This window comes from Nanorana parkeri, unplaced genomic scaffold, assembly GCF_000935625.1.
Source record: "Nanorana parkeri isolate BGI_ZX_2015 unplaced genomic scaffold, ASM93562v1 scaffold76, whole genome shotgun sequence".
In the NCBI taxonomy this organism is placed as follows: Eukaryota; Metazoa; Chordata; class Amphibia; order Anura; family Dicroglossidae; genus Nanorana; species Nanorana parkeri.
Genome location: NW_017306344.1, coordinates 1648129 through 1673808, shown reverse-complemented (window position 1 = coordinate 1673808; position 25680 = coordinate 1648129). Strand labels below are relative to the sequence as shown.

General features: G+C 41.5%; 1 protein-coding gene across 2 annotated transcripts in view; it reads left to right on the top strand.

Moving 5' to 3' along the window:
• The window catches only part of TINAGL1 (tubulointerstitial nephritis antigen like 1), a 48671-nt gene that overhangs the window by 10083 nt on the left and 12908 nt on the right, over positions 1-25680 (top strand). The window contains exons 2-6 of one of the 2 annotated variants that reach the window (XM_018576763.1): positions 6339-6673; positions 8803-8866; positions 18763-18855; positions 18956-19070; positions 21384-21504. In XM_018576763.1, the coding sequence (XP_018432265.1) occupies positions 6367-6673; positions 8803-8866; positions 18763-18855; positions 18956-19070; positions 21384-21504 (700 nt within the window). In that variant the 5' untranslated portion in view covers positions 6339-6366. Of the gene's footprint in view, positions 1-6320; positions 6674-8802; positions 8867-18762; positions 18856-18955; positions 19071-21383; positions 21505-25680 lie in introns of those variants that run through there. The other variant, XM_018576762.1, reaches the window with a different exon arrangement.

Here is a 25680-nt window from a genome sequence, read left to right as displayed (position 1 = left end):
TATTTTAGTGGTGGTGGGGGAGGGGGGGGGTTAGAGGGGGGCCAGATTGGATGGGGTAATTCAATTTTTTACCAAATTCACCTGGGAAAGTGAAATTAGTGTAGGATAAAACGTTTGGTAGTTAAATAGAACCTTTTTATAGCTATCTGTACTTCAGACCAAAAAGAGGGACAACCGAGGAGGAAAGAGGGACAGAGGAATTTGGTTCCAAATGAAGGACAGTCCCTCCAAATCGGGGACAGTTGGGAGGTGTGGGAAAATTCACCTTGCAAAGTGAACATACTTAGAAAGTCTGACGTACAGAAATATTGTGTGCACTATGGAAGGGTTGCTCTGAAATACTAGGAATGCAGATTTTTTTTTTTTTTTTTAAATTGAAAACTTTGATCAGGTAATGTACTACGTAGTGTAAGGAGCATGACTAGATGGCATGGGGTAATCTCATTCATAAACCCAGGTTTAAACTCTGTATTGCAGTGTGATGACTGTAATCCATATTTTATGGCCTTACTACTGCAATAATTCAGCCAAATATTTCAAGTGGTTGCAGTTGTGTCCATATGCCTAGTGAAGAGCTTGCTGAAGTTGGCTGCAGTTGATTACATAACACAGTGCTCAGGTTAAATCAGGGTGGATAAATTAATATGGAATTCAGGAGCCAGTCTGTCCAAACCAGGAGTCAGCAGGATGTTTTTAGGAGCCAGCTCCATTGATAACAAGTAGAAAAAACCTCAAACGTTGGGCACCAGCTGCAATTTTTAAGGAGCATTAGCAACCTGGCTTCTGCTATTTGTCCAACCCTGGGTTAAATATAAACTGAATGGGCTTTCTGAATTCACCATAGACACAATATATCCGGGCTAGTGTTAGCACTTCCCTGACTGATTTTTGACTGGTGCCTGGAGTTGGGATTTAATACTGAATATATCGGTTATGATGGAAGGACTTGATTAGAAAGCTGCTTGGCTCATTCAACAGAACCCAGTGCACTGTTCACAGCCCATAGCACTGATGTACTGAACTAATAACTGTATTTTACACTGTGATGTATGAGTCATAAAAAGGTTCATCAGACCATGAAAATTTATTGAACGGACATGGACTCATTTTTTTCACATAATACAAACAAGCTGCAGCACAACTCTGTTGCCTTTTAAGTACAGACTAAAATGAGAATAGGCAAGACTGCCTAAAGTTAAGTAATAATGGTACATTAAAAGTCATTGTTTTTTGCATCTTATGTTGCTTATACATATAACATGCTTCCACTTGAATAAACAGAGCAATCTTTAAGGTTGGCTCCATAACTCTGTATGTTAGAATGGGAATTGACGCATTTGGGTAACACATGTTGTATGCACATTTTGGGAGTCATCCCAATAAATTCTAAAAGGTCTCCAACACACAGTATTGGGCAGTATTGTGTGATTATTATTGACCACAATGCATACATGTGAATACACATATGCCGTGTTGTAGTACGTTTGCAAAAAATGGGTTAGGTATATTTGTGGTGTATGTGATTTAGCTTGGTAGGAAATAGTCAGATGAAACCCACTGTGTTGTTGATGCATCACCAAATGCACAAGAATGTGCACTAAAATGCACACGCATAGGTTTAAGTGCGCTCCCTAAATGTTGTCTCTCATGTTGCTAAATCTGAATGAGTCCCAAAGCAGACCTCCAAAATATCTAAGCTATCTTCCAAATATCGAAGCTGTCACATGATGCCTACACCCAGGGCCGGATTTACTCTCTCTGCTGCCCCAAGGCCAAGTTCCTCAAAGCGCCTCCATCCCCGCCCCAATGGAGAATGGCAACTAGATGGCAGGGTTGGTTTTATTTTATTTTTTTATTTTTCCCCCTGTGTGATAGCATTTGGAGGTGACAGATTGTCTTTATTGAACCTGTCGCCTCCAATACAATAGAGCACAGTACTGTGATCGAACTCCTATGACAGCTGAGATGGGAAGGCTGCGAGTGCAGTGTTCCCATGTCAGTGTTTACATGGAGCAGAGCAGAAAACATCCCGCTCTACTCCCCGCTCTCCATCCTGAACTACCTTGCCATGCCCCTGGGTCCCGCAGAAGAGAGGGGAACCCCGAAAACCACGGTGGAGAGTGAGGCAGCCAGGGATGAGAAAGGCGGCCAGAGGGGAGAGAGGTAGCGGGGGAGACAGACCTGCAGGCTTCATACAAGTGATCTGCTGTACATTTAGGTCTGCTCGCCCAAAGCAGGGCTAAATGTAGAAAAAAAACTACACACCCAGCGCCTGGAACTGCATGTCCCGGGCAGCGGGCGATAGGAATTCCACACCCTGCTGCCCCGAGGCTGGGCCTCGGTGGCCTTGTGGGAAATCTGGCCCTGCCTCCAGTGTCAGTTTTTCTCATCCCACCTTCTTTACACCCATGCCAATTTTGGCAAGGCAGCATATGCAGCTACATACATGTTCCAAGTATTGGCAATAATTGCCCTCAGTTGACCTAATATTGAGCCCAGTATTATATCTTTGGAGCATTTATTTTCCAGTATGGGAACATTACATAGAAACTGTTTTCTAGTATTGCTTTTGTAACCAGGTGTGGCTTACAGACTGACCTCTGTCTTCCTTCTGTGATTCAGGGATTCCATTTTGGTGAGAGTGTGGTTATTACTGAGTTTATTTTAATAGTGTGAAGTGCTTTTAAAGTCAGGATACCTTTAGTGAAACATAGGCTTATGACTTTGTACAAATGGTCAGACTCTCAGATGATTGCTTTTTTCACCCACTGTTCAGTGCAATGAGAGGGAAAATGCACCTGGACAGCCAAATGCTTGTTCATTTTCTCTCTACTCCATCACCAGACAAGTATAAAGCAAAATCTGCAATTTTATACTCTATGACTGACATTTTATTAGTCTGTGGTTGCTTTTGTAAATACTCTTTGAAATTTGGCACATAATTTTGCGGATAAGGAACTTTTAAGGAACAGAAAACATTCCGATAGATGGTATTTTTTAGTGACTGTGGTTAATGTATTTCAAAAGTTAAATTGTCTTCTTTCAGTAAAATAATACCTGGTGGTCCTTGTTCAGGCACTTCCTGTTATAGGGTGACAACATTCTGTCCCTGTCTAACAGTTGCGCTCCTACATTGTCACCCTGTTGTATGATCTTTTGATAGAGACTACAAGTGGCAGTTTTAACACGCATTACAAAAGCATGGTCCACTATCAGAAACCTGCCCTAAGAGGTACAATGCAGCCAGCTCTGGAATGCATGTATGGAGACAGGAAGTGGGTGCAAAGAGTCTGCAGGAGATCAGCAGCACAGAGGTGCAACAGCAGATAGAAAAAAAGGCAAAAATAAGTATTTTATTTACAAAAGAAATGGTGGTTGTGTATGCTATGTAATGCCTTAGCAAACTAGAGTTTATAAATACTTTAAAGTTCCACTGCCTTCTGAGCACAAGGTATGTGTAATAATAATTTGGGTTCTATGTTTTGCATGGTATATACATGTCTGCATGTAAGACCTCTGCTAAAGGTTACTGATTGCCCTAAAGCTGATCCTTGCCTGGCTGGAGCTACCTGTCATTCTTCACATTCTAAGAGCACACCTGTGACTTCCAGATGTCAGGTTATCCTGTCTTTCATGCTCTGGCAGCCTGTGTTCCTTCAGCTGTCATTCTGGCATAGTATCCGTATTAAATATATAACGGAAGATGCCAGTGACTACATATAATACAGTACTGGGGAATCGCCGATACCGGTTTTTCGGTATCGAGTAACGGTACTTGTGCCAGCATGGGGCCGGCTTCCCGGGCAATCAAGAAGCCAGGCGGCAAGTACTGACGCACCATCCGGCTTCTTGATTGCTCGGGGAGCCGGCTCCATGCTGATTGGCTGGGAGGGCTGCTTCCCGGCCAATCGGCATGGAACTGGCTTACCGGTCAATCGGGAAGCCGGGCGGCGAGTGATCAGCCACCGTCCGGGTCCCTGATTTTTCCGAGAAGCCAGCTCCATGTTCCCTTTGCGGCACAATCTCTGTACATTTGGGATATGATGGAGTTGTATGCACCTGTTTTGTACAGTAAGGGAATGTAAAGCTTCCCACCTGCTCAACATAGCCTAAAGGCTTAGATGGAATGAATCCGCTAACCAGCCTTATGCATTCTACTTAAAAAAAAACAAAGTTTTTTTGTCGGCACTGCCTGAATATTATACGAGTGCAAAATATTGTTCCAGAGGCTAAATGTACATCTTAAACATGTTAATGATTTTAATACATCTAGGGGCACCAAACAACTTTGAAAATACATCCTATTCTTTTTATCGTTTCTTTCACCATGCTATTTGCAGTAAAGGGTCAGAGCTGTGATCTGCATCAGAAGGTGGAGATCACTGCATTTTATGAATTAACGTTATTCATCAAACCGGTGCCTATAGACGTGAGATGATTGTATGCCCATCTAGAAGATTGGATGAAGGTCCCCATGTCTGCAGGGAAGTGCCATATTGCTACAGGCACTGCAACTGAATGATCTGTTTGATAGTTAGTCTCTCCCAAAGTTAAAGTGACACTAAACTCAGGAGTTGAAACTTATAAATGCATTCAAGTTCCCTAACTATTAACAAAAATGTATCGTATAAATCAGCTGTAGATACTGAAATCATCTTTGAATTGGTGCTGACACGTTTAGTTTACTAATTTGTATTTGAGATTGTAGTCCATTACGTAAGTGAACTTGGAGTGATGACTACTTTACAACACACACAGGGACCATGGGGAGCAAAAGTAGCCACCATCCAGAAGGAAGGACCATGTCAGCACCAATTCAGAGATTATTTGAGGGTCTACAGCCATAAGATACACAAATAAGATACATTTTTGTTAATAGGGTACTTGAACTCATTTGTAAGTTTTAACTCCTGAATTTAGTGTCACTTTAAGGGAGTTGTAAAGTCCCAGCACATACTATCCTTTTGTAAAATCATCATTGTAATAGAAATGCATACTAAAGTTGTTTTTCATAATGCAATCAAAGCTTACTTGAAAAATTATATTTTTTATGTAGTGAGTTCTGTCTTCTGTCTGCCCATCACTTTCAACAACTTTCTGGACTCCCAGTGTGTTTTGCATCGCTTCTCCTAATGCTTAACGTGATGTAATTTCCATTTACTGACTACATTTCCCATCATGCATTGCTATCAGCAAGCAATGATAATGTTACATTGTTTAGACGAGTTGTAGTTCAGAAGGCAGGCTCTGTGAGAGTTGTGCATACTCACAGGGCTGAAAGAAAACGTGTCATTGCATTGAGTAAGTACATCCTATGGGCATCTTCAATAAGTAAGTTTACAAACTTCTAGATTCTATGTGGTTATTAGAAGTGGGATATGTTGGATATGTGTTTTAGATGAAGCACTGAGATCCTGAGGAATGCTGAATTAGGTTTTACTTGCTTAGAAGAATATTACATCTGAATACTGCATTGTGAGGAAAACATATCGCTAGAAAAAACAGCTTCCTGTGTATCATAGATAAGCATTACCTAGAGAGTAACATTGCTCTACACTGCCATCTACAGCTCAGAAGACATATTAGATCTCAGAACATTATTATATCAGAACAGTATGTGCGGTTGTATTTCCAACAGGATAGACCTTATGAAAATTCAATATAGAAAAACATATTTATTTTTAGGTTGTTTTTTTTTTTTGCTATAGATACCCTTTAACTAGTACCATATGTGTCATCCTGCTCTTCCTATGAATGCTTAATCATTAAGATTAATGAAGGAATCAGTAGCAAGCTTAGACATTTTCAAGCACCAACAGAGAATGTGAAAGTGGGTCCCAATGCATTTGGGAGATGTGTTTATTTTAATGTTGCGGGCTTTTATGTGGTAGTGTCACCTCTTAATTTAGAGGGGGGCTTTAAGTCTGGTTTAGAATGGTTTAATTATTGATGAGTTTTATGACTAAGAAATCTTTGGCTGGTTTTGATGTTTTAAGATTTTAACGTTTTATTTAAATGCATTTAAAGTTAATAAACCAATAAAAGTGCCGTGGCCATTTTATCCAAATAGTTGGGTGTCTGTGTCTTTATTTAAAGCATGTAGTACCGCCTGCAATTCCATATGTAAGCAGTGTTACAAGGGTGTTGCAGGTTCACACAATTTGACAATTTGATTTAGGTTAACAAAATAATAATTTAAATAGCTTTCTTTGCTGTGATGAAAATGTACCCTTCGGACAGCTTTTTCATGTTGCCTAATGGGAATTAACCTCTTTGAATATTGAAGGCCTTTAGGCATTGACCTTTACTGTCAACAGCATCTCATCGTTCATCTCTTTACAGGAACTTTGACCGTATTATCCAAGGATGAGGTTCTTTTTCTTTGCCTCAGTTTTGCTGTGCATTGGTTTGATTAAAGACATCACGACCCGTAGGTCTCGAACCCGACGTGAGCTGGCCCCAGGACTTCATACTCTTGGAATTAGAGATCCAGGTGGCTCATATTGTCAAAAAAGAATTGCTTGCTGCCCAGGAAGAGATGATGCCTGTATTGTGCCCTATTTGGATACTATCTGCTACTGCGATCTGTTCTGCAATCGAACCGTGTCTGACTGCTGCCCTGACTTCTGGGGGTTTTGTTTACACATCAGTCCCCCAGTAGGTGTCCAAAACGGTAAGAGGAATATGAGCATGGTCACAATGCGCACAGTTAGTGTACTCCCTTTTTTCTCCATAGGGTAAAGACCTTTTGACAATTATTGGCTCTTGTTTTATTCTCCCTCTAGCATCTTGTCTTCTGTCAGGAGTTCAGGTATCCATGACATGCAAAGTTTCCTTGTTTTGCTTGTGGTTTGTGATCATACAAATGCATGTATTTTTCAGCATGGCCTGTGATGATGGAAGGGCTACATTTTTTGTTACAAAACAAGACGCGTAGATAGTAAGGCAGTACGACAGTAACACAATGTGCAAAGTGATGTAATCCATAGCAACCAAGCAGTCTTCAATCTTTATGTTTGCACAGTAAAAACATGGAAACCTAAATTAATAAGTAGGCCTAGATATCCCTTTTTTCCCAGTATGAATGGAAAAGTTACCTGAGTTAACATGAACCTGCATTCAAGTAACTTGACTATTAACATAAATGTAACTAATTTTTTCATTATTCAGCTGTAGATCCTCGAATCATCTCTGCATTGGTACTGACACTTTCCTTCCTTCTGGAGGGTGGCTACATTTGTTTCCCATGGTCCCTATGTGTTGTATAGTAGCCACAGCTCCAAGTTCGCTCCTGTGATGGACTACAATGTCATGTTTAGTTTACTCATTTTGTATTGAGAGTGTAGTCCATCGCGGGAGAGAGCTTGGAGCGGTGACTACTTTAAAACACACACAGGGACCAAAAGTAGCCACCCTCCAGAAGGCAGGACAGTGTCAGTATGACGTCACAGATGATTTGAGGATCTACAGCCGAGTGATATACAAATAAGATATATTTGTGTTAATAAGTTATTTGAATGTTAAGATTTAAGATTGTTTAAGCATTGTTAAGATTTAACTCTGAGTTTAGTGTCACTTTACCCGTTGCTTTAGTCAGCTGCACATATCATACTCCCCTTTGCTTAACTCTTATGTTGCTCAGCTTGGTGCTGATAGTGTAAATAAATATGTACAAATTTGGGTTTTGGGGAGCTTGTGATCCACTCATCTTCCTTCCTTGTGACTGCTAGTGCTTGGTGATTGGCTGCTTAGGCACCCAGTGCTGTCACAAGGGGAAAGAGTTATTGAGCCTGTATAAGCTTCAAGTCGCTACTTTGAGCTTACACAGGGCACCCTGCAACTAATAAGTGCAGCAGGAAGTAAAAGGAAGGTGGGTACATGCAGCTGGGGAGAGCAGCAGTTAAGTGACCATGTTGTTTTAATCTATATGACCAAAGGATAAGTTCATTTTAAAGTGAACCTATATGCATACTAAAGTATTTACATATTCTGAACTAGCTCTAGGGCTTCATGCACATGTGCGGCCAAGCATGTACAACATAAACACGGACATATTTTCCTCCACTTGAGAGCCACATGTGCTACATACAGACTCCCATAGATGTCAGTGGTTGTATGCAGCTGTACGTGGGTAAATGACGGTACTTACAAAGTGTATACCCATGTACTGCTGCATACAACCATTGACTTCTATGGGAGGCTGTATGGCTGTTGAGCTCAGTGGCAGGGTGGAAATATGCTGGTATTTACATTGTATGGGCTCAGCTGCCTGTGTTCATGAAGCCTAAAACAAGCCCTCAATTATCTCTATCTGTAAGGGCTCATTCCCATGGACTCAAGTACAGGTTTATTGGCATACAGCGTAAAACAAGCCTGTATTTGTGGCTCCTGGGATCCACAGCGGCTGAGTTTTTGAGCCCAATGGATTGTATGGACATAATACACTGTATGCGGGTATACATGTGTAAACGCTAGTACTGGCATTTACACACACACTTGTATGGGCAAAGAATACCAAACACAGAAGTTTCTTATTGTTAGATTACATGTGGGTTACTGAGTACAGTATTTTTCCTGTATATTTAGCATGTGTTTTTTTAATTCCGCATGTGTAGATTTATTTACTTGAGCTCTAATACCATGACAGGTATACTGGGTAGACGGGAAATGCATGAAGATATTATTTGGTCTTAATTTGTATGAATTGCGTATGGATTCCTTTTCATCACATAATGCACAGATGTATTGTCATTGTTGGCTTGAGAAGATAACAACCCATTTTTCACTGTAACTTTCTTTTAGTGTGTATTAAAAATGGCCAACAATATCCAAGCGGAGCAACATACCAAGACAACTGTAATCAATGGTAAGCCTACTAAACTCCTCTTTTGATTCTAATTTTGACATTCACATTCCCTGTGGTTCTTTGGCTGCCTAGTTGCCTAAAGTCATTTTAATAGTTTTGTAATCCTGTCATAGAGATCCTTGGTCAAGTGCTTCCTGTTATAGGGTGACAATGCTATGTCCTTGTCTCACAGTTGTGCTCCAGCGTTGTCAACCTGTCACATAGGTTTTTTATGTGACAAACATAAGTGTGCCATATGTAACTTCACATATTACCCAGGCATGATCCCCTGTTGTCACTATCAGATAATCCACTCTGAGAAATGCCATACAGCCATCACTGGGGTGTATGCATGTAGAGAGTAATTGGCTGCAGAAAGGCTGCAGTAGATTGGAAGCACTGATATGCAACAGAAGATGTAAAAAATAGTGAAAATGGGTATTTTATTTGAAACAATGACAATTGTTTATGATACATGGAGTTTACCTAATCTAAATCACATTTAGTTAGGGTTCACTTTTTTCTGTTTTTTATTTTGTTTTTAGCATCTACTTTACATTTACAATCTATTACCTCTGGTGACTAATTTAGTCAAAGAGCCACAATGATCCTTTTGTATGAATAATTCTTGCATGTGTCATGTTTTGTTTGCCGTAAAGATGCTAAAAAAGTGAGTGGCAAATATACAAAGCCGTAAGAGCAATATATGGTTGTGTTGTAGTTTATGTATTTTTTTTTCTATTTCTCATTTTGTGCAAATGTTCACAGACTCTTGTTAGACATAACACAATTTGATGTTCAGAATGTAATTCAATTTTTTAAGTATCTTGTCATGGAAGTATGCTCAGTGGCGCACTGGGATCAACGCCAGGGTTTCTCTCCTAGATTTTTTTTTTTTCTTCTACTTTCTGGAGACCAAGGCCTAATTTGATCAGGAATTCTGGCAAGTAGACAGAGGAAAAATGAACAATAATGTCCATTCTGTGACTGCTGAAAACTAAAAACACAGCATATTTACCATGAATAAAATTACCCTCCCTCCAGATCACGATGTGCAGCACAACTCTGGTCTATAGAGAATGTTTTTGTATACTGCATTGAATTGCCAACAGAAATAAGTCTGCACAGTATTTACCCTCCGAGAATAATTTAAATTGTAGCTGTGCATAACATACCGCAAGCTTTAATCCTGCTTAATCCATGAAGCAGTTAAGAGAACAGTGAGAATACCCAGGTACAGCAATCCATGACAAGCAATAAAAATTCATCTCAGATGACCTGATCAAAGCAAATCGGAACCTGACTTATTGCTGCTCATTTTCATTGCTGTTTATTGAGTATGGCTGCAAATATCAGACTATAATAATACCATCATATATGGTCCACAACTGAGAGTGATCCCAACATGTTCTCTGCTTAAAGAGAAACTTTACCCACCAATTTCATGGCCACAGTTACTGTTACAGCATGCCAACTGTCAAGGCTGCCAGTGTATTTATTTCAGCTCTCAACCAAACTTTTAAGTCTTCGATTTGCTGGTGTCATAGCTGATCAGATGTGCAGCAACTGGAATCCAAATTGAGGCTAAGATCACACCTTCCTTAGCTATAGGGGATGGGAGGGTGTAGTTCCACTTTAAAATCACCAACATTGAGTGACCGCACCACATGTTTAAGAACTGAAAATAAATGAACTGTAACAAAAGAATTAGATGTAGAACTACAAGAAAAGAAGTGTTTGCCTGACTGCCTCCCCTTGCATAGACAGCTGACTAAAATAGATCTCAGACTAGAGCAAGGAACCCTTCGACTCTTGCCCAACTCGGTTCTATGGGCTATAATAGAAAATCCTTCTATGCACATGCTTCGACCCAGATGTATATATTATAATTGATTTGCATTTGCCAATCAAACAGGTTGGCAGGTAAATCTGGTTACATCATAAATCTGTGAGCTAATATCTGGTCAAAAGAGGCAGATAATTTACTAATTTCCCTGTATCAGACATGTGGCTTAGATACAGACTGGATTCTCATGTGTGGTCTCACCTAACAGATGAAATGGTGCTTCTTTCTATGCATAATAAGTATTTATGTTTTAGTCATGATTCCATTCAGGACCCTAGCAATCAGTGTTGAAGTGATTGACAACACCTGTCCAATAATACAACCCATAGGTACCTAATTACACTGCTCATAAGGGCTTATTTCATAAGGATTTGCAAACTGCTTTGGCTATGAGTCAGTGGGCAGTGGTGTAACTATAGCAGCCCAGGTGGCTGCTATGGGGCCCGGGGACGGAAGGGGGCCCCATTAGGTTGCCGGAATAGGAGTGGTTGTAGACAGCTCTGCAGTGTAGAGACGACTTCAGATGCACAAGGGGAGCCTTTGGGAACTTGGCATTATTGCTCACTGCTCAGAGAGGTCATCAAGGGGGTTAACTGTATTCTGCACTTGGTTGTTATACTTTTTACTACTAAGGACCAGTCTACCTATAATTAAAATAATTTGTGTACACCTACCTTTTAAGCAAGTGAACAGTGTACATGAAGATATTTAACAGTGAGCTTAAAAGGACCAATACGGATTATATAGTGTTTTGACAACTTTTTACACACAAAAGTAATATGAATAATCATCCTAAAAACCCACATGACGATACTCGCTCTCATAATTTTGCATCTTATATTGCCTGTTATGAATAGCACTTTCTTCGAGTTGACACAGAACAGTCACACACTAAGAGCCATGCAGTAAACATTTACAAAGTGTTACTGCAGTCTTAAGTCCCTGTTCTGTGACTGCCGGTAGCTCAAAACAAACAGGGCTTTCCCGATATTTGCATCTGATTTGATTCGAAAATGTTTCTTTGTGTCTGACTAGTGTAAGTGTTTCTAGTATATTTGTGTCTAGTGACCAGGTCACACTGGTACCGTGGCAAACTGTTAAACCCTCAGTTTTTTTAACATAAACCAATACTGTAATGTGTGCCTTACTGTAATCCATGGTTGTTTCCCTTCTCTTTAATGCTCTTCCTTTTAAATCCTGATGTATTCTCATGCTGGTGGAGAACTTCCCTTTGCAGCTCAGGGCCTCTTCCTGTAGTGCTGGCTCAGGTTACAAGCCTATACAAACCTATACACAGACACCATATATCCATTCCTGAGACAAGGCAGTCTGCTGCAAAACAGAAGTTCTGCCCAGCATGAGAACAGATCCAGATTTAAAAGGAAGAGCAGCAAAGAGAAAGGAAACAACCATGGATTACAGTAAGGCACACATTACACTATTGTTTTATGTTAAAAAATCTGAGGGTTTAATGTCACTTTAAGAAGGACATACATATACAAGAGCAGTCAGCCATATACGCATATGCCATTGCTTTGAGGCACGTCTATGGCCCGACTGAGCTTGCTTGAGCATACATGGCTAGGAAAATGTGTTGAAAAGGAGGGAGCTCCGTAAGGGTGTTCTCTATAAAGCAATCACAGCTGGAAAAGATTTTCAAATATGTCTAATTCTTTACTTGTAAACCTATTATGTCATCTCAGCTGTTAAAATAGCAACACAAATACAGTAATCCGGTGGTACTTGCACATGCATTAAACATGTTCACTGGAGCTCTGACGCCCAAGATGCTCTATTATACAAATTGACTTGTCCTGGTAAAGTCAAAGGCTAGTCTGATGCTCCCCACACTTCACATCTCATGATTGGCCCATCATTGTTAGTGTAGGTAGGCTGGGGTGGTAGGAGGACCATTGTTTGACGATCACTAGGACAAGTTGGAATTTGCATTATAAGGTGCTCCAGATTTTGGGGCTCCCATGAATGTTTCACATAATGTGAAAGCACCACTAAGTGTCTGCATTTTCATTATGTTGCTTTCCTGGTGCCTTTCATGGCTGCATACAAACGATAAGCTCCGCCCCTTATCCCCACCCACAGGAGCAGTAACCATCTATAAAAAAGAGAGAGACTCCCCCTGCATTCTCTTTTTTTGTCCTCGCGTCTCTACATGCGACCAGTCATGCCATCCCTACCTCTGGGTCATAAAGTGCCGCAGTGCCGCCTGGGTTCAGCCTCTCCCAGGTGTAGTCCCAGTTCCTGGACTGCTCAATACGCCTTTGGGACTGGGAGCACCTTTTTGGCAGTTCTTGGGGGCGCGTGGTGTCTCGCATATATCCTAATTAGGATTACAAGCGGTGTGGTGGTGAGCAACAGGGCTATTGTGCAGGAGCCCAGGTGGGGATCTGTTTCTAACTGCTTTGCTTTTGCTGCCTCTTTTGTCATCTCCATCTTGGCTTCCACTTCTACAAGCAATTTGCCTCACCGCTCTCTTTCAGTGCTGCATAGAATATCCTTACAGCTTCCTCTGAGCTCTCTGGATCAACCCAACACTGCAGCAGCATCCACTCCTCTTTAATCAGCTTTGCGTCGCTTTTGCCCACCCTGTCAGCTTGTTATTTATCGTTTGTATGCTGCCATGAAAGGCACCAGGAAAACGGAAAATTGTATCATACTTACCAGTAATTTTCCTTTCCTGGTGCCTGTCCATGGCAGCATACTACCCACTCTCTTTGTAGACGCATAGTTACAAGAATGCAGGGGGAGTCTCTCTCTTTTTTTATAGATTGTTACTGGTCCTGTGGGTGGGGATAAGGGGCGGAGATTATCGTTTGTATGCTGCAATCGACTGGCACCAGGAAGGGAAAATTACTGGTAAGTATGATACAATTTTCCGTTTTCTTCACCACCTACATGATATTCTAGGTTCCATCTTGTGTCATCATATGACATAGTGGACCACCTAAATACAGGCTTGTTACAAAGTCTACAGATATTGATTTTGTTTAAACATGCCAAAAACAGACACGGCCACTGAGGTATAATCACCTTTTTATTGAAGACTATACCGCAGAACAAGGGTTAGCCACAAACTTTTGCACAACTAACAGGCTCCAACGTCACAACACCAACTTTGTTAAATTTTCAGACCATATGACATGAACCTCTTTGGATTTACAAAGGCTCAGTGTAGCACACATAGCAAAGACAGATTAGGACAACAAGGAGCTCTAGTCAGAATAATATTTGGGGCCCACCTCAATTACCTTAATGCCAGATTAAAGGAGAACTATGAGCGAGTGAAAATCACTCAGCCTCATAGTTCTAGCCGACCTGTGGCAATGAAACTGTCACAGGTCGGCTCAATAGATCGTGAAGTGAGCGAACACATACCGTCGCTTGCTCACTTCTCGATCCTGTCCCTGCAGAGAGCCGTGACTGTCACGGCTCCCTGCAGGGATTCCCCCCCTCCCCTCCCCTGTCCGATCCTCCAGCGCTGACTGGCGGAACGGACGGGGAAGGGGGCGGGTACAGCTGGCTCTGCCTCTAGATAGACCGAGCCAGCTGTCACTCACGTAGCTGGGTGGATCCAGACAGTATTGTCGGGATCCGTCCCGGCTGCAGCGTCTTAGTATACTAGGTATACTGAGCTTTGGGTGACGGGAGGACGCTAGTTTGTGTCCTCCTGTTACCCTTAGGAGAACTATGGGGAAAAGCCCTGACCCCATCGTTTTTCCTTTTTAATAGCCTAAGGTTGTGTATTCTCAATGGTACCAAGGACAGCAACTGGCTTTTTGTGCAGGTTTTATTCTATATAGTTTAGTTGGGTCCACATGATGTCCATAAAATAATATAGTCCCTGACAGTGACCAAACCTTAGACAAGTTCAGACATCTTTGTGGCTTGATCAGTGTTTAGAACAGTATTAATGTAATGCCCATATTGGTAAGTGGTTTACCAAATAATCTTTTTGTATATTATATGTACTGTTTCTTATTTACCATCATATCATAGGACAGAAACATGTTTGTTAACCTACAGATGTAGCCTGTACTTTTCATATTATTAATGGAAATCATGCCTGGTTCATAATACAGCCAGGTTACTAAGAAAACAACTAGTTAAAAATGTTAGTCATCACTTATGGCAGTGGTGGCGAACCTTGGCACTCCAGCTGTGCCAAAACTACAAATCCCAACATGCATCTGCCTCTGGGAGTTATGTCTGTGGCTGTCAGAGCCATGCAATGCCTCATGGGACTTGTAGTTCCAAAACAGCTGGAGTGCCAAGGTTCGCCACCACTGACTTATGGTGTAAGAGCATTTCTGTTGGTGGTAGAGGTACGGTAAACAGTATGAATTGTAACCCTTACTTTTATTATAAAAAGTTACTCTACAGTAGGCAACAAGAGATCCAGCTGTTCAAGTCTCAGTCATCTGTTTTCTTGTGTCACAATATCGGTGGCTTTCTTGCCAATATACGGTAAATGCAATGTCCAGAATCAGTGTCATAAGCTGAGATGTATGAGATAATCAAGTCAATCATGAGATATCAGTCATTTTTAACCGGTGAGCAAGTGGGAAACAAATCAGCACAGATTGGAAGATGAGGTTCCCAGGAAAACGTTCCAGCTAAACTTAGACTTCTGTTTGCAGCCTTAAAAGGAAGCTGAAGTCTTCGAACACATAACGCAGAACAGTTCATAATCCCTAAACCCTGGAGTTTGTCTAATGCATAACCAAATGTCTGCATGCAAGCTTATCATGCCATCGCTACTTTACATACAGGAGCATATACACACGCAGCTCATCATTTACACAACACTATTCCCCCTCTGCTCATCAGTTACCAAGGGCCTATTTATATGCTGTATATACTGTATGTATAACATGTATACCATTTTATGAGCTATAAAGCTTGTGTACATACAGCTTTCTGTACAAGGGAAATCTCTCTGGCTTATTTTATAAAAAAATTCCTCATACAAAAGATGTCGGTGTGTATAGCGCACTAACTCAACTGATGCAGCTGAAAATAAAATATTTAAACATCCAGGCTGTACTTGTACAACTGTGGATACTGTTCACAATTATATCTTTATAACATTGATTATACATGTTCTTTTACATAGCTCTGTGTGCACATCTATGAGCTCCCAACTAAATGTCTGGTAAAGATGAGATGAGGCTACAGCTCATCTCCTTTTAAGCACACTTGTATTATTGGGTCACTTGCTGTCTGCTAGCCCAGATACCAGCAACCATCTCCCTTAGTCCTTAGCTCACCTTATCCATGTCTGCTTTATTCTAATCTAATTTTTCCCCTTGGGCAATTCATTATTCTGGCCATACATGGGCATATCTTCCATCAGATGTAATAAATGATCCAAGAGCTGCCCAGTGTCATTATGAATGCTGGGTTGACCGCACAATCGTCAACTAAGGGTTCTCCTGAGGAGCATATTCTCACAAACACTAACTGTTGCTTTTTTGTTAACCCTATCACTGGTACTATTACTTGGACTGCTAGTGAAAATCCCTAATGTATCATCAGAGAGAGTCACATTAACATTACTACCTTTAATATTAACTTTCTCTGACTCTATCTCCAACATCTCTCAATGAAGTGAATCTATAAGCTCACCATATACCCTCACATAGGGCTTTTGTGTGTGTGTTTATGTAAATCACCTCTGTCAGTTACTTTGATATACTCTACCTGCATGGTAACCAGCCTCCCATGCATTTAAAGCATATCTAAAGCCAATGTTTTCATTTTGGATAAGTGGGTGAACAGTTAGAACCTTTTATTGTTTAATAGTACAAAGGGGTAGCGCTGGGCTCTTAGATAGAGGGATTGATGGAGTTGTGTCCTAGTATTCTTGGTCATGGGCTTACTTGGCAGCTCCCCATCTATACAGGGACCTTGCAGGTGGACCTTATAGAAATTTTCGACTATAAGAAATGGATGGAAGCGCCAACCCACTAGGAAATGCCCAAAATAGTCTTTATTACCATAGCAGTCAGCAAAGGAAGGTCCCCATTCATCAAGGCTGAGATCTAAAGTCTGGACTGCTTTGACTGCCTTTAAAGAAGGGAAATATAGTAGTAGCTAAGTAGATCTAGTAGAAGCAGTGAAAGATGAGATCCGTGGTATTCAGTATAGAAACTAAGTTTCTGTACTAAATACCACGGATCTCTTCTATTTCCCATCACTAATAGCTGTCAAAGCAGGCCAGACTATACACTGAGTGGCCAGATTATTATGACCACCTGACGTTTGTAGGCAAATTAGCTATAATTATCTATAATTTGGCGCTGAAGTTGCTAGAGGGCCAGACCATTATAAATAGGGAAGCGGGTTGTTTACCACGACAGTAGAAGTGATTTTTTTTTCTGAAGATATGGGTAAACAACGCGATTTAACAGCCTTTGAACGTGGGATGATTGTTGGCGCTCTGAGCCATGGAGCGAGTATCAGCAAAACAGCAGAATTTGTTAAATGTTTAAGAGCAGCTGTTGATAAAGTGTTTTAAAGACTGGACTGTCAGCCGAAAATCTGGGTCTGAACGTGCGAATTGTGGCCGTCAGCGACTAGTCAATGTTAGGGCAGAACGGAGAGTGGCAAGACTGGTACAAGACAACAGAAGGGCAACAGTGCAGTGTCAGATTCCTCGCATCACCTTTCAACATCTCGTGGAGTCACAAGGCGGCCCAACAAAGTCTTCTCGTGGAGTCATGAGGCGGCCCAACGAAGTACTGATGGGGTGGTCCTAATAATCTGGCCACTCAGTGTAGAACTACCACTTCTCAGACCATTGTGGACATTTACTAGTTGGTTGGTGCTTCCATCATTTCTTATCTTAAAAGGTTTTTATTGTTGCCTATGTCCCTGCACAGTGATTTATCCTTTCTATTCATCCTGGTGAAGACTGCTACCTGGATTGAAAGCGAGGGAAACTGTAAAATGTTGATTTGTCACAGAAAAAAAAGGAAAATCTAAAGCTGACCATACACTAGTAGATTTCTGAACACACTTTAGTGTGAAAGATCTTTCTTTCCTACCCAATAATTCCATCAGACACTTGACAAATGTCGATCGAAATTTAGTTTGATTTGATTTTGGAATAAATGGGGTTTCCATCCTGCGCTGTCGGGTTTTTTTCATCACTGTGGCCTAAATCGATCATCAATTTGACCCCATGAACTAATAGAAAGTCAAAATGGTCTTTCCCTTACTTTGTAGAAATCTCCAAAGAATAGAATTCCCCCAAATGGGAAACAGACTACAACAAAAACAACTTAAAGTATCATTATACCATCTAAAAAAAATAACCTATTTATTTGAATGCCATTAATATAGTTAAAAAATACTTGATTTTTCAAATTGGCCATTTTCAAATAGTTATTTCACCTATCTCGAACTGGCATTGCTTTCTCCTCTGGACCTCCACTTCCCCCTTCACTTTTGGTTGGGTTGTGCACACACAATAATATCGCCCCCCCCCTCCTCCCCCCACATTAAAATAAGAGTTTCTGCTGTCAGTCGCAAACATGTGGTTGGGTAGGTGATTGGATCTTAAGTGTTTTCGGTGGCTACACAACGCTTAGTAGCCCAAGTTTGGGAGCACGCATACCACAGTGGCTCCATAGAGCTGGTTACTAATATTCATTTAATTGCAGTGGGTTTAATAACACTTTAATGGTGGTTTTAACAATCCCTTACTTAGTTTTGGTTTTAGATATACTTTAAAGCTGTTTTGACAATGAAGGTTATAGGAAATGTTCCCTTCCTTTTTTAATAGGGACTTTTTGCTTTATTTAGCAACTATTCATAAATGTTTATAGACCTGATTTGTCTGTATTAGACCTGAGGGAATTCTGTACAGGTCCAGATAAACTTTCCTGTAGTTCCAAGAAATGGCACAGGTTATTATTAAAGAGTGGAAAAGTATTTTGCCTTTAGAGGACAGCTGTAGATCAAAGAAGTGAATGTAATTGTAGAAATTAAATATCATGAAGTATTGCGCATATTTAATATGCATTATTACTTATCTTCCCTCTTGTTTCAGCACATGCAACAGTGACGGTAACTGGCACTGCGAGCAGAGCCCATGTCTTATCAACCCAAGAATTATTGAGGCCGTTAATCGAGGCTCATATGGGTAAGAGAGCTAAAATACACTACACACTCCCTTTTTGTGTACAGCAATACTCTGCTTTATCTTTTTAAATAAAAATTGTACCTTATTTCCTTCACTGTAGCTGGACTGCTCGGAACTACAGTCAGTTTTGGGGTATGACACTAGATGAAGGCATCCAGTATCGACTAGGAACCACAAAGCCCTCATCTTCAGTGATGAACATGAATGAGTTGCATGTATGTACACTGCTTTTAATTTGACTTCTGAATGTAGCAAAATCAGCAGATTTTTAGCCGGAGGTTCTCATTTTGGCCTGGGGCACAAGCAATGTTTCTGTATATTTTTGGGACCTGCTATATAGTATCGTTAGCATTATTTCCATCTGGTCCTTTTACTGCGCAGAATTATTAGGAACTTATACCACTGACAGCATATAATAATGTACATATTGTTGAACCTCACAGGCTAAAACATTTGGCATTGCTGTCCAATTTTTTATCTCTCTTTTATTAAATCAGTGTCCACATTGTACAGTATAAAGACGCATGGGCATATTTTAAAAAGCAGTCAATGTGATTTTGCACAAACTTTTATCTGGTGGTGGTGAATTAATCATTGCCATTTAAAAAATAAGCGCCAGGAAGATTCACCTGCAGTCAATGTTTGCTGGACATCAGGATTTAATGCTTTATAAATATACCCCATAATGTCCTTTTGGAGAGGTAATGGTGCATATGCAGTCCTCTAAAAATAAACTAGCTGACCATTTTTGGAGGATTATTTTATTTTTCTGGAAAAATGGATAAGTAGACAGCGCATTTGAAGATAGAGCTAAGCAACAACTTGATGCTAGGGAAACATGACGGACAATTCTGTCAGTTGCATATGGAGAAAGGTAATAGGTTTGCGTTGGCAGGTCCACCTTGGGAAGCGTGAGTGGAATGTATTTCTGTAATGTCACAAAGGGTTAGTATGTTAACATGCCACTGGAATGCAGAGATTCTCCCTCCTCCAGTCATAGCTCTTTCCTGAGGTTAGGGTCAGTGTGTGATTTTTGGCAAGCCCCAACAGGGAAGCACAATGCAAGTGTGATTAAGCCAGCTTTTTTAGGCAACTTCCATTCAGGAAGTCCTACTGCACTCGGAATAAAGAGTAATCGAAAGAAAAAAAATAATTGCAGGCTACTGTTGTGTGAACACCCGTATTTTTACCATCCTGCCAATGAAGGAAGAAAAGGGGAGGGGGGGTCAGGGACAAGAGACTGGAACATTCTTTGTGATGGGACAAGTGAGTTCAGTCAGAACCCATAGGATTAGATCCTATAATGCTTCAGACTGCCTATTTAGGAATTCCTCAACTGTTTCTCAGTATGCACGTCACTATGAAATACTTGACATTTTTTTTGAAGATGCAAGCAAATATGTTTCTGTTTTTAGGCCCAAAATGAAAATGACATATTGGGGTGGGGGGTTAAAAATAAATAGCGCCAAATAGAGCTGCAATGACTAGCCTTGCACATAGCATACTTTTAAAATCCATGTCACACAGCAAATGTAAATACCCTGATTATTGAATGTTTGTAATTATGTCATGGCCCCATATCAAAAGCATTATAGGCCCCTAATCAACCCTACTGAGCTATCTTGTACTACCTGAGTAGATCATTGTGCGCTGCGCCAGGACCCTGTGCTTGCCCCCCACCACATTATATTATGATGGTGTATAACACTATCCAGCTTCTTTATTCAGTTTGTGGCAATGGGCTATGATAATATATATGTTACACACCATAACAACCTGATGGGCAATGATACATGGTGAAAACCACCCTGCACACAAGTGCTCACAATAACTTATCTGGCTGATGGTCTTTCCTTTTTTGCAGAAAATGTAGTGTATCTCAGTGTTTGTTAGTGTGCTAACGTAACTGTACAATTAAGATAATCTGGTATGGAATATTTTAAAATCTGAGGAGTAGTCTTATAGATTCCCTTACCCGGTTGGAGTGAGGGGCACATGGGGGATTGTCATTGATTGGTATGCTGCTAGAAGTGCCAAAAGATTGTTTGTTTGAAAATCACTCGCCTCATAATTCTCCTTTACTCAGCCTCATAATCTGAGCTGACCTGTAACAATGAAACTGTCACAGGTTGGCTCAGTAGATCGGGAAGTGAGCCGGCACTCGCTCACTTCTCGATATATCCCTGCAGAGAGCCGTGTCAGGGGAGGGACTGGATTCCCCCCTCCCCTGTCCGATCCTCCAGTGCTGACTGGCGGAACGGACGGGGCGGGGACAGAGGCAGAGGGCGAGCCAGCTGTCACTCACGCAGCTGGGCGGATCCAGACATAATTGTCGGGATCCGTTCCGGCTGCGGCGTCTCAGTATACCACGAGCTGTAGCTTGCGTTATACTGAACTAACCACATAGTTCTCCTTTAATGTCATGGACTACTGATGCACAGAAGTAGTCTTGGTCATATCATAATTTAAATTGCACAACGGGGATAAATGTCTTGCCATGCTGATTCTTAAATTCTCTCCCTATGTAGGTAAACATGGACAATGATGTTCTTCCATCCAACTTTAATGCTGCAGATAAGTGGCCAGGAATGATCCATGAGCCACTTGATCAAGGCAACTGTGCTGGTTCCTGGGCTTTCTCCACTGCAGGTGTGCACCATGTTGTTGTTGTTGTTGTTGTTAAAACATTTTTCTTTGTAAAGAAAGGTTCTGTTTTATGAATGTTTGTTTTTTTTAATCCAAGATTCACCCAGTTTTTTCACTTAAAACTTCATTTTTAAAAATGAGGGAATCCTGAAAAAATACCCCAAAAGTGTATTAATACTAGGCCGTTCAAGTACATTCAACACTTGCAAAATAGCAAAAGAGGCCATGGCCACAGCTAGCATCTTTTATACTTTGAGTTAAGTTTATTGTATGTAGGTGCACTTCGTATCAATAAAAACTTTTAAAGCCCAAATGAACCACCTAAATACATTCTTGGTGCATCAAAACAAAGGATGTTCAAAGTCTAACAGTTCCCTTTCTGTCTAAAGCAGCCACAACCAGAGTATACAAATCTGCCCCCACCAGAAGCTGCAGAGTGGGACTCTTGATTTCTGGGGGTAAGCATTGGTCTCATTGCAGAGGTCCAACATGTCTTTCTACTGAGTCAGACCTATAGTTCAGCAATTAGCAAAGCTCATGCTCCCCGCTGATTGGAGAGCTCTGGCTCTGACTCAAGTGGAGCTGTGTCGGACCTCTGCAAGGAGCCACAGCTTCCCCACAGAGTGCAAGGGGCCCAATCCACAGTATTCTGGCATGATACATTAAGCTGTGGCTGATTTTAAAGACTAGGGGGTCTATTCACGAAGCTGCCGAAGGATCTGGCCGTAGCTTCGGCCGATCCTTCGGCTAGCTTCGGCCCCAGGACCCCTTCGGTTGAGTAGAACCGAAGGGGTGCTGTATGGGCTATTCACAATAGCCCGTACAGCTACCGATCGTGGCCGAGCGGCTCAGCCGAGCCGAACGCATATGCATCGACACGAGCGATGTCGGAATAGAGAAAAAAAATATTTCCCTTAGAAAAGCATTGGGACATTACTATTGGCTATTTCAATTTGCAATAGCCAATAGTAAGCTAGCATTGTACCCGCCCCCTGCTGCAGTTCCCCATCAGGTCCATCAGCAGAGGGCGGGTACAATGCTAGTTTACTATTGGCTATTGCAAATTGAAATAGCCAATAGTAATGTCCTAATGCTTTTCTATGGGAAAATTCATTTTTTTAGATCGCTCGCGTCAGAATAAGGATATGATGCCTTTCTACTGTTCTACTGTTCAAAGCCCATTTCGTGTGCACCTTACTGTACAACTGGTAACAAATTGTTGAGTGCGTTTGTCGTTTGTTTTGCTTTACAGAATAAGGAAAAAAGACACATCAGTGCTTCTCTCCTGGGTGGCCGGGAGTGGGAGGCTCCCAGAGCACCCGGGAGTTTTTTTTTGTTTTTTTTTACAGCAGCAGAGCTGCCGGACAATAGAAAACTATTGGGCGGAGCTAGCTGTCACTGCTAGCTCCGCACAATCTTTTGCTATTTACTTTTTTAAACTTTTTTCACTCTTTTTTTCTGTTCTGCTCGGTCCCTCTGAGGGACCGAGCAGACCAGCCGAGCCAAATGCCGCTCGGCGGCATTCGGCTATTCACTCACTGCTGTTCGGCATCTTTAAGAATAGCCCGAACAGCAGTGAGAAGCCTGCCGGAGGTTCGGCTCAGCCGATCCAGATGGTGGATCGGCTGAGTCGAACTCCTTCTGCCCTTCGGGTCGGCCGAACATGCTGAGCATGTTCGGCCGACCGGAAGCCACTTGAATCAAGCCGATTTACTAGCCGAACAGTGTTCGGCTCACTTCACTTCAGATCGGTCATTCACTCGGCTGCCCTCGACAGCTTTGTGAATAGACCCCTAGGTTTTCCTTTCAGACTATGTTTCCTGTTTCACCCATATTTAGGGTGTAATGTGAAACATGGTCAGATTGCAATCCCCCCACCCCCCTCCTGCATCCCAGTTACCTGAATTGCAGGGTTCTTCTCCCCACAGGCATGTTTACATGTTTGAATTCAGAGCAACTGTGCATGCCTTCCCCTAAGCATCTTCATCATTAATGTACAGATCCTTTAGCCACCGCAGCAGAGGAACTTCTCAATGGAATACAAGTGTGGTGATGTCATCGCATTTGTAGTCCGTTGACACTTCCTCCCGTCCATGTTACTGAATGTCCATACCGAAGTCCAGACAAAAAAATTAATAAATGCACATTTTTTTTCTTTTATGAAGAAGTGTGCCTTTATTATTTTTAGGTGGAATTTCCCTTTTAAAGGAAAAAGACTTGGAACAATTGTATGTTTTTTTTTTTGTTGCACCTTAAATGTGTTTAGCTAATTTAAACAAAGAGTTCAAAGAAAGAAGGAGAATTGAGCTTTAATCTTTACTTAATTAAAGATTTATATTAATTAATATATTGACAACTCATACTATGAGCAAGATTGATTTCTAAATACTGTCTGCAGAACCGGCTGCTAAGCAAACATAACACACCTTTATTAATTATTACTTAATGGGGAAATAGGGTTAGATACATCAGTGTTTTAATCCAGAAAGAGCAATAACAGGCGTTCATTTGAACTGTGGTCATTTAATAGTTTACTGCGGCTGTATGCATCAACGAAATGTACAGTTTTTGATGCACAGAGACAGTAGTATCCCCATAACAGAGGTAGTGAAGAAGGAACTGAACGAATGCATCACTGTCCCTAAACCCTGCTGATAAATTTGAAGTTTGGACATTTTTTTTTTAGTAAGATCTAGATGTGAAAGCGGGATATTTAACCACTGGAGTACTATACTGTATTACCCCTTCATTACGAAGCCATTTTTCAGTTTTCAACCCTGTGACAGTTTGACTGACAATTGTGCTGTCACACAACACTGTACAATGAACTTTATATCATTTTTTTTTTTGCCAGACAAACCTTTGGTGGTATCTAATAACCACTGTGCTTTTATTCATTTTTACTATTGAAAGGAAAAAAGATGAACATTTTCCGTTAAAATAAAAATGCCAGGGCAGTAGGAGCACCACTAACATGATCCTTTTTTGAAAAGTAGAGACCCCAATGGATTGTCTTTTTTTTTTTTTTCTCCACAATTTTGTTGCTATCATTGAGGGTGTTAAAACATGGCGTTTGGTAATGGTACACTAGATACAGCACATCAGGTCACAGAGGGATCAGGAGGTGAAGGGGTCAATGTACAGGTCCCATACAGTGGGATCATGGATATGAAGGGTTTAGGGTGCAGATGTGCAGGATAAGGAAGGTGAAGGCAGAGGTGTCCCCAGGCTGGGTGTCACCCGTAGCGGCCGCCAGGACGTCATTACACACATGACCTTATCACACATGTACCGATGTTACGCGCGCTTAACTGCCGGCGGCTGTCTTGGTGAGGAACAACGGCAGAGAGAGGAGGGGACGTTTATTCGGCAGGATAAGGTATGCCGCCGGGTCCCCTCTCTGGTACAGCTAGACAGGCCGATGACCGATTGCCCGACTATTCAGAGGGGGTGACACCAAAATGACGGAGTCATCATTAGGTGAAGGGTTGATTTTTCAGATATAAAAATAGATGTCATCAGCACACCAGCATGAAAATTCAAAGTCAGTGCCAATCCATTTTATTGATGTGTCATCACGACAAGCACTTTCTGGGCCACGTAGGGTCCCCTTCATCAGGCTGAGAAATTACGAGTGTTGATTTATTGGTCACAATTAGGGCTTGTTCATACCAAGCGCGTTCCAGGAGCAGAGCAGCTACAGAACGGATCAAAACTGGTCCAATGTATTCCAATGGTATTTTCGGCTCTAGTGCATGTTCGGCCGACCGGAAGCCACTTGAATCAAGCCGATTTACGGCTGTTTTCAGCCGATGTACGGCTGAAATCAGCCGTACCAGCCTGAAGTGAATAGCCGAACAGTGTTCGGCTCACTTCACTTCAGATCGGTCATTCACTCGGCTGCCCTCGACAGCTTTGTGAATAGACCCCTAGGTTTTCCTTTCAGACTATGTTTCCTGTTTCACCCATATTTAGGGTGTAATGTGAAACATGGTCAGATTGCAATCCCCCCACCCCCCTCCTGCATCCCAGTTACCTGAATTGCAGGGTTCTTCTCCCCACAGGCATGTTTACATGTTTGAATTCAGAGCAACTGTGCATGCCTTCCCCTAAGCATCTTCATCATTAATGTACAGATCCTTTAGCCACCGCAGCAGAGGAACTTCTCAATGGAATACA